Raw genomic sequence first — 9,671 nt, 5'->3', positions numbered from 1 at the left:
GCTTTCCCACGCTTCAAGGGCACTGGTGGAGTAGCTGGAAGCTCTCTCTGACAAGGCAGGAGGATGCAGCCACACCTGTGTAGGCTAGGGCCACCCCACTGCCAACCACAAGGGAGCTGGTGATCTGAGCAAGGGTGAGAACTAGACAGGCTGACTCTGGGTTGTAGCCACGGGATCATGGAGGTGTCCAGGAGACACCAGCGATGTGGTTTGTGTGTGTCTGGAAGGAGGAGGGTGGCAGATTTAGGAGACTGGAGCTCAGGAAATGAGTGGAAGGGTGGGTAGACTGGGTAGTGCCCTGGCCTTCAGGCCCAGACCTGTGCTGCCAGCTGAGCCAACACAATCCTTTGGTCTATGTGTTTATTTTCCTGTTGGCTTTCCTCCAGGTTTGGTGAAGCCTCTGAGGGCTGAGGCCTGCTTTGGTTTTATGCCTGCTCCGTATTATGGTATCCCAACAGGGAGCCTGCACTAGAGAGGGAAAATTAGGAAGCTGGGCAGTGTCAGGGGTCGCATGTGCGTGGACATATGCATGCCCAGGCATTTCCCTGTGGGACGCTGCTCCGCTCAAGCACCCTGTGAAAGTAAGGCTGTGGGCTTAGAAAAGACAGCAGGGGTATTTTGCCTCAGCTTCAGGCTCTGGTTCCTCGTCTGTGGAGATAGTGTGGGGTCTCTCAAGCTCTTGAGGACTTGAGACTGGGCTCCAAAGCCCCTGTCTGTTTTTTCCCTCTCCCAGGTCCCTCAGAACCCTCCTTGGGCCAGGTAAGAGGGTAGTGGGCTGGGCAAGGACAGACAAAGGAGAGGACCAAGGTAGGTGTGACTGTTCCTGCCTGGCCCAGTCAAGGTAGGCCCTCCTGGAACGACTAAATAACCTTTCTGTCAGGGTCTTTGCCTCTCTCCCATCAAAACCTAGGCCTCACTCTCTAGAGGAAACCCTCAGGCCTGAGAGCCTAGGCCCCATCCCTGCATGCATGGGCCTGGGGGGATGGGGAATGGGTCCTGTGAATAGTCCCACCTCCCCTCAGAAAGTCACCTGAGTCACCACATCTCCCACACCATCTAAATAGTCCTGTCCCTCTCTAGGAGAATAATAAAGTCATGATGAAGTCAGTATCGGACTCTGAGCTCCCAGGAAGTTCCCCTCCCCAGGGGGACTGCTGTCCCCATCTACCTAACCCCAGCTAGGTGTCTCTGAGTACCCAAGCCTAGGCCAGGAGCCTCTCCTGGTTTCCCTGGCTCCCACACCTGGCTTTTGGAGTTTTAATTGCTGGTTACAATCATTACTTCTCTTTTAATGGACACAGGGCTGGAGAGTAGGGCTGTGCCTTGTGATGGACACCATTGTACCCACAGGGCCCAGCATGGGGCTTGGTACACTGCAGGCCCTCAGCACATATGATGAATGTGTGAGCCAGCAAATAGCACCAACTCCTAGGCCTACACACACACCAGGGTCTGAGGCAGTAGCAGGCAGTTGCTTTGAACTTTATTTGAGAAACACAGAACAAAAACGTATCAAAAGAGCATACAGGCTGACAGGTGGGGATGGTCAGTGATTGCTAATGCAGGGTTTGAAGGGGGGCAAAGGCCTTTACTTGGCTCCGGGTTGCTCGGACTTCCCAGCTTCTGGGCCCCCAAGCTGGGCACGAGCCTCGAAGGTGACAGGGATGGTGATCTCTGATGACTGGCTGGCTGGCTTGGGCATCGGGGCCTCCACGGTGAGTGTGCCCTCGGGGGACAGGGAAGAAGACACCAGGGTGGGGTCCACACCAGGGGGAAGCCTGGACGTGCAGAAAAGGAGGACAAGAGTCACACACAGGTGAGTCACTGTATCCTCCCGCCCCCCACCACCTAGTGCCCAAACTCACGTATATTTTCGAGTGAAGCACCGGGAAATGTAGCCATGTTCATCCTGTCTCTCTTCGTGCTTGCCTGGGGGAGGGAAGGAGGTCAGAGGGTGAGGGAGGGACCGCCTCTCAGCTAGCCTACATCCAAACACGCCCCACCTAGTGGCCCGGACTGGTGGAGAGTTTTTGGGGCCCCGGACTGTCCCAGCCCTCACAGACTTCTGAGAAGTTCCATTTGCCTGGCGCACACGCCCCCTCCACGGACGGGGAAAGAGGCAGGGACAGCTCCGGAGGACCTGGACACTTGGGGGTGGGACTGAGGGGGTGTAAAATCTCCGCTGGAAGAGTGCGTCTCTTCCTTTGAGTGGTTTTTTGGTTTTTTTTAGGGCCAAAAGTTCCTTTAGGAGCTATCCTCACCCCCCATTCTGGAGAAGAGGGCACAGGCGACTAATAGGAGGCTAATTTTTCACTGTCCAGGTTCTCCGCCCCGCAGCTTTATCCCCGCAGGGCTGGGGTTGGGGGTGGGGTTCTCACCGCTGATCTCCACCACGCCTTCCTTGGTCTTGACCGTCAGCTCCTCGGGGGCGAAGTGGTTGACGTCCAGGGACACGCGCCAGCGGTCGGGCGTGTGCTGGATCTCGGAGATGCCACTGCTAAGTTGTCGGCTGAGCGCGCGGCTGTAGGCGGGCGCGGCCACCGCCGGGGTGCCCTCGACAGCGGCCGCGGGTAACGGGCGCACATAGCCCGGCCAGCCGCTGTGGCTGAAACACTGCGACCATTCCTCGGGCAGCCGCGGCATGCCGAAGGCCTGCTCGAAGAGGCGGTGGTGGACCGGGTACCAGTCGCGGAAAGGGTCCCAGCTAGGGCTCCGCAGGAGCGAGAAGGGCACGCGGCGCTCGGTCATGCTGGCTCGTTTCTGGGTTCTGCGCGTCTCGGTGAGGCTCGGAGAACTGTCCGGGGCTGGAGCCAGCAGCGCTTTTAAAGGGCTTCAGCCGGGTATTTTTAGCAGGAGGTGCTTCAGGTCTCTATTAATGGCAATGACTAGTTACGGGCAGCCCCTCCCGCTGCATACCGGGGCAGGGGCGGGGCGAGGAAGGTTCTGCCCACATCTGGAACCTTCTCTTGTTAAAAAAACAAATGACTGGAGTGCTGATGCTAATGCAGTGCACACTGCCGGACACGCACAGGCCTGGGCGCTAAAGCACTGGGCCACTGCCTGTGGACAGTCCCGTCCTTTTGTCCAGGTGGACTAAGAAGAGAGAAGTTGAGCTACTTGTCCCAGGCCACACAACTAGGAAGTGGCAGAGCCAAAATTTGACCCACAGTTACCTGTGATATGTTTTAAGAAGCAGTCTGGAGTGGTTTTTAGGAGTGTGGGCAATGGAACCAGACTGCCTGAGTTCAAAACCTGGTTTTGCCATTAATGGAAGACTTGTACAAGTTAGACTCTTTGGGCCTCAGTTTCCCCATCTGGAAAATGGAGATGATCATGGTGACGATGATGCTTACATCATTGGATTGATGTGAGGAATCAATGACTTCATGCGAGCAAGACTTTTAGCCCAGGGCCTGGTACATGATAATTACTGTTATTATCTACCTGGAATTGAAGAGAGGGAGGAGGAAGGAGAGTTGTACCTATCTCTGTTGCAGAGGCAGAGGCATGTATGGGTCTGACCATTTCCCCCCTGCCCCCAGGAGTGGGACTGGCCCAGATGAGAAACCCCAGGTCCAGTGCTGAGGGTGGGGGGTCAGGAGGAAGGTTATTGTCAGTCTCCACAGTATATCTATGTGGTGAGCAACCCTCAAAGGAGTTACACACAATGCCAGGTTCTTTCCGCAATGCCAAGTTCATTAGGGGAGACCTCCCCAATAAGCCAACAGACTCACACGCAGGTTACACAAAGAGAGGGGCAGGTTACATGAGCAGAGCAAAGTGTCCATCACTGGGGGAGTCTGCAGGTGGAGAGGCAGGCCTCTGTCTCCAGCCAGGTGGCTACCGTGGTGGCATGCATCTGGTGGAGTAGAAGTCTGGCAGGGATCCAAGCATGACCCGTGGTAGAGCCAAGCTTGAGGTAGGAGGAGCTCTGAATTCTTATAGGTCACCAGGGGTGGAGGTCTCACTCATATCGGTGTCCAAATGGGATCCTTTTCTAAGCATCCAGACTTGTGGTTTTGGGCCTTCTGGGCCGCTCCTAAGGGCGTTCCCATTACACCCCATTACCTCACTCTTACATACCTCAGTCTTAGCTGACAGTGACTCCATATTGGATTGTCAAAGGTGCCCAGAAATTCCGCTCTGCTCTTGCTCTATACAATCTATTTTTCCCTGAGGAGAGGGAACCTGAAATGCAGCAACCTTGAGTCTACTCTGGGCTCTGCCATTGACTTACTGTGTGATTTAGAGAAGGCCCTTCTTTCTCTAGGCCTCAGTTTCCCATTTTGCAAATTATAATCACAAAGCCCCTTTTGTTTTTTATTTCCGCAGTACAAAGTGGGCGGGGACCCCAGATGGTAGTTTGCTAAATCTTGCTCATAACATGAGGCCTGTACCTTGACCCCACCTCCTACCTGACCACCTATGGGATCCAGTCCCCAATATCTCACCTCTGGGAGAGAGTGGTGCCCTTATGCTCCTGCTATAATCCTAACATTCCCTCTTTCCTGCCTTCATAGGCATTTCCTGGCCCAGCCTTCTTTCTCAGGACTCTGTCCTATTATCTTTAAAATGAGGAGACTGAGGTTGAGTGACTGTCCTGCTGTCTCCTGTAAGACACTTAGCAGAGTAAGCCTCTTGCCTCTACTGCTCAGGGCTCTTACCCTCAAGGGTTCTCACCTTGGAGTTTCCCTACCCCCTCTCTTTCTGAGGCCCACCCTGCTAACAAGTTCCACAGGAGGCCTTGTTCTGCCCAGGACACTGAGGGGCTGGAAGCCAGACTCCAGGCCACTTACCTTGATGAACAAGGAGTAACAAGTCTCATGCCCCCTCTAAGCCTCAGTTTCCTCTTCATGAGAGAGAGCTCCTGGATGTCTTTCCTTCTTACCCCTCTGCTCTCCATCAGGAAAGAGCTGGGACAGGGCCACACAAATCTGAGGTCACCTCTGGAAAGACCTCTGAGCACCTGGGGTTCTACTGAGCCAAGGGTGGGAGGCTGACAGTACCCCTGCCCTCTGCTCCATCTCCCTTGATGGATCCTGTCATGAGCCCAGTGAATCTCAGTTAGGAACTACTGGCCACACCCCCCAAGGATCTCAGCTTCAAGAAGCCCCAGGCTTTCACACCTTGGCACTCCCAGCCCCATAAAGTTAGGGTGAGGTCAGGAGCCAGGGAGGGCCCTCATCTGCCCCTGCCTGCCCACCTTGGCCCAGACTGGAGCCCAGGTGCCCCACCCTTGAGGGAGCTGTCAGGTGTAGTCATGGGTGCTTTCAAGTGTGGTCCTGCCAGGCCCAGCCACGCTCTGGGTGGGGGCACTTTGTGGACACAAGCTCCCTTCATAGCTCCCTTCATCTTGTCTGAAGCTAGGCAGGGAGGATCCATCCCTGCTGCCCCAGCTAGGGGAAGTTGTACAACCTGAAGCGCAACATGAGCACTCTGCCCACAGCAGGTGGGAGGCAGAATGGAGATCTCAACATTCATCTTCAATGAGCCAGTTCTTGAGGGACTTGGGTCACCCTTCCAGTCACAAGGGAGGGGACATGGGTAGCTCTGGGTCGTGGTAAGAGGGGGTGGGGTGTGGGAAAAACTGGGTTTTGGGGTCAAACAAGGCTTGGCTTGAGTCTGGGTGCTGCTGTTCACTGGCCTGGTGACCTCTCTGAGCCCACATGTCTCCATCTGCAAAATGTGGCTAACAATGCACCCATCTTGCAGGATTGTGGTGAATCTCAAATGCAAGAATGCATGTGAAATGCCTGGTGCTCCTGTGTTAATCATTATTAAGGAAAGAGGGCCTTTAATTTTGGATACTGAGACTTAGACGAATGAGAATTACCCAGTTGCATGAGCATTATAGCATGTCCAAGTATCTTATCAGAGTCTCATTATTGAGATGAGGAAACTGAGGGTCAGAACTGCCCAAGGTCACAAAGCTAGAAGCGGGTATGTGAGATTGGAACTCAGGCCTCCTGAACCTCTGTCCTGCAGGGGAGAGACTGCCAGACAGTCCAGGGGGTGCTGTGGGTCCCGAGAACAGGGTGCTGTTTTCAGCAAGGGTTGCCTATCAGAACAGGGAGCGTTGGGCCAGACTCTCTGGGGTTCCTCCACCCCTGACCAAGATGCTCTTCTAGAAGGCTGCACCCTGAACCCAGGCACCGGACTTGGCAAGAGGAACAAGGGCTGAATGTCAGCTTCCACTTGCCCACCTGCCCAAATGGCCTTTGACAATCATCTGCTCTAGCATTCCAGTCACTGAGCTGCCAGGGGTAGTTTTTCTGGGATTAAGAGGACAATTAAATCCACCCCCTAGGGATTTCCCAGAAGCCATTGGGAGGGGAAAGTGAAGGAAGATGGGCACTGTAGGGTCTGGGGTTACTTAATTGGAGGGGGCCCTCCTCTCATCCGTGGCCCCGAAGTCTGGGATATTCTGCAGCAGCCCCAATACCTGCCTCCCAGCCTGGCACTCTGCCTGAGGCCTTAGGCACAATAGCCACAACCTTGGCTGGTATTTGCCAACTGTAGCTGAGCCAGCTTCTCTTTCCCTGACACAACCTCAGAGAAAGTTCGATAGTCTTCAGGCAGCTGAGAGAGCTCCCTGGAGAGGCCTGACAGCTGACAGATTTCGCTTGTTGCTGAGCCTGCTGGAAATTGAAAATGTGAGCAGCAGTAATTAGAGCACATGGGGCTGGGGGAGCACCAGGTCTTTCTGGAAGTGTCACTGACCCTCCAGCCTGCCCACCCACTAGGCCTCCGTTTCTGGCTGGCCTTGGGTTCACTTCATCCCCATCACCACTGAAGGGGTGGCAAGGAGGGGCCAGGTGGAAGGGACCCATCCTCTGGCCCCAAATGCCCTGCTGTCCAGCAAAAATAATCTGTCTAGCTTGGGAGTCTGGGGACCTGACTCTGGGACCTTAGCCAGCGGCCGGCTCCCATGACTCATTTTCTTCATCTGTGCAATGAGACCATTGGACTGGATGTTCTCTAAGACTCCTTCCAGCACCATGAATCAACAGTTTCTCCTCCACTTCCCCCTCCCCCCAGGTTCCCTACACTGCCTGCTCTGCCATCTAAGGCTTCAGGAAGGGTGTGTATGCGTGAGTGTAGGGAGGGGGTGAGGGAGGATGTGGAGATGTGGCACCCATGGAGGTGGGAGTCCCTACAGCTGAAGCACCCCCATGTCTTAGGTGTCCCGAGAGACTTTCTCAGGCAGAGGGGGGCCTGGAGAAGGAAGGGAAGGTGCCTGGTGATAGGACCAGTTTGTTGAATATGCCTTCAGCTGAGAAAGACTGGTAAGAGGCCAGGGGTCTTCCAAGAACATTTAAGAGAGGCGGGGGATGCGGGGGGGGGGGGGGCAGGGGGGGCGGTGTTGCCAGCTGGGACACCCAAACTGGGCATGTGCACCTGTGACTTGCTACCCTGAGTTTGGGCTGCAGGAAGCCAATAGGAAAACAGGACATAGGAAAGCCCTGTCCAGCTGCCCGGTTGCTGAGTGTGTTGGGAGGGGAAAAATGTGGGGGGGAGGGGGGCTGAGGGGGGAGAAGGGGGAGGGTGTCCCTGTGGCTCCCATCTGTGGAGAGAGAGACCAGGAGAGAACCTACAGCATCCCAAAGGCTCACATCCTGGGAAGGTTCCCCCACCCCCATCCCATTTCCCCTTCCTTGTTACCAATGCAGAATTGGAGTTTCCTGTTTTCCTGCCTGCCTTCCTGGCAGTATTTTTCTCTTTTCCCAAGGTACGGAGCAGAGGCTGACCCCTCCGTCTGTGGGAGGGACAGGGGTTTGGTACCCTGGTGCCCTCCGCATCTTTTCCCAGGGAACGATCTTTCTCAAATAGCCAGTGAGGGCGCGGAGGACGTGAGCCTCAGGCTTCCGGGCTGACGAGGACCCTCCCCCAGGCTTCTCTCCTGTTTTGTGCCCCTCCCGGCGGATCCTAACTGGCAGATTTTCCTCTCTATCGCCCTCTAGTGTCTTCTGCGGTCACCACACCTTGCCTTTGGGCCGCTGCCTGCCCCCAGGGTTTCTGGAACAGCTCACTGCATGGCCCCCTTGTTCACTCATTTACTCATTCCACAAACATTTCAAGGGCAACTATTTCACAAGGCTGTGGAGGGGGAGCAGAGACCAATAAAGCGAGGGCTGGGCTCCAGAAGCTCACATATTTATGGGGAGAGTAACTTGCCAACAAACAACTGGAACAAGAGTGTAAGGCCCTAAAGTCAGGAACAAACCCAGCACTGGAGGAACTCAGAGAGGCAGGAGTGGCCACCACATCTGGGGACCAGAGTCTCTTCAGAGTAGGAGGCAGCTGAACTGAGCTGAGCCTGAACCTGTGGAGGTGAAGGGGCATTCTTGGGGGGCTCAGGGAGGAGGGTCAGCTGAACTGGGGTGTACTGGAGTAAAGGGCAGTGGTGGGAGAGGAGGTTGGAGGGCTTGCAGGAGGAAGGGATTGCTGTTCCAGGTGGAGCCATTCAGAAGCCTTCCAAGTCCTACGAGCTGGTGGCCTCGGTCACAGGATGCAGGGTCCACAGGGCAGGAAGCTCTGTTTCTTTAATTCAATACTATGTCCTCAGAGCCAGGGACTATGTGGCACACAGTAGGTTTTCAATAAGTATGTGTGGGATGAGTGAATGAAAAGTTAGATTTGCATTTTAGATAGAGCAGGATGGGTGGGAGAGGGCAAGAGATGGGTATGGGAGGGGTGCTAGTGAGAAGCCCAGGATTGTTGGGCCAGGAATGGAGGTGGGGCAGAAAGGGAAGAAGTGGTACCATCTGCAGGGAACCAATAGGAAAACAGGACCTAGGAAAGCCCTGTCCAGCTGTAGGAAAACAGGACCTAGCTGTGGGGTGCAGGGAGGAGGTTTCAGGCTGAGCAATGAGGAAATGGAATCGGGGAGTGGGAGCAGGAATGGGCTCAGTGTGAGACAGGCTAAATTTTCATGACCACCTTTGTGTTTTATGCTCCCTTGCCCAGGAGGTGACATCTGCCTGTAGCCCCTAAAGTGTGCCCGAGGGTTAAAGAGACAGATGCTTCTTTGAATAGCTTTCTCAGATCAGAAACAGTCTCCTCCTCAGGTGCCCCTTCTAGCAGGAAGGAAAAGGACCTGGAGAGGAGGTCATGTGCTGACACAGCCATACGCTTCAGGAGCATGACCCCCCTGCTCTGGGGACCAGACTAGACCAAGGACATCTGTCTCTTGGCTCACACAGGTCGGAGCTATGGACATGTCGTATGCTTCCTCAGCAGAGGTGGACCAGGAGGCCCTAAAGGCTCGTAAGTGTTTGTGTGATCCCAAATTGCATGCTGAATTGTGGGCATGTGCACACCTTCTGAGAAAAGGCTTCCCGACCTTCATCAGGTTCCCCAAGAAGAGTAGATTCAAAACCAGGTTAAAATCTACCACTCTAAGAGAAAAGAAGGAAGAGGAGGGGGAGGAGAAGGAAAAGGAGGAGGGGAGGGGGGGATTGTGTGTATTTGTTTAGATCTCAATAAAAGAAATACAATGTAACTGTTAAAAGAAAAAAACAACCCATTACTCTAAACTCCCTTTCCACGCCCCATCCTAGGGTGCCTGGATTCACAGCCACATGTTACTCCAAACTGTGTTCTAGCCATTCTGGAACATTCCACATATAGGGAAGGTCCTGTGTGTTGGCCCAGCCTCCTCCTCTGCCCCA

The 9,671-nt window shown here is 54.6% G+C and overlaps 1 protein-coding gene across 2 annotated transcripts; it reads right to left on the bottom strand.

Moving 5' to 3' along the window:
* Positions 1-1,466: 1,466 nt before the first annotated feature.
* Positions 1,467-9,008, bottom strand: HSPB1 (heat shock protein family B (small) member 1). 2 transcript variants are annotated; one of them, XM_080679931.1, is made up of 5 exons: positions 7,663-9,008; positions 3,354-3,444; positions 2,379-2,869; positions 1,866-1,929; positions 1,467-1,778 (listed from the first exon to the last, which is right to left on the bottom strand). In XM_080679931.1, the coding sequence occupies exons 3-5, from the start codon at positions 2,746-2,748 to the stop codon at positions 1,589-1,591; spliced, it is 624 nt and encodes a 207-aa protein (XP_080536057.1). In that variant the 5' UTR covers positions 2,749-2,869; positions 3,354-3,444; positions 7,663-9,008; the 3' UTR covers positions 1,467-1,588. The 2 variants fall into 2 exon arrangements, with proteins under 2 accessions (XP_080536057.1, XP_080536056.1); XM_080679930.1 differs by lacking the exon at positions 3,354-3,444.
* Positions 9,009-9,671: the final 663 nt, after the last annotated feature.

Source organism: Plecotus auritus (genome assembly GCF_963455305.1).
Source record: "Plecotus auritus genome assembly, chromosome: 7".
NCBI classification, from domain to species: domain Eukaryota; kingdom Metazoa; phylum Chordata; class Mammalia; order Chiroptera; family Vespertilionidae; genus Plecotus; species Plecotus auritus.
Note: the sequence above shows the minus strand (reverse complement) of the source record. Positions and strands in the feature narration are given on the sequence as shown.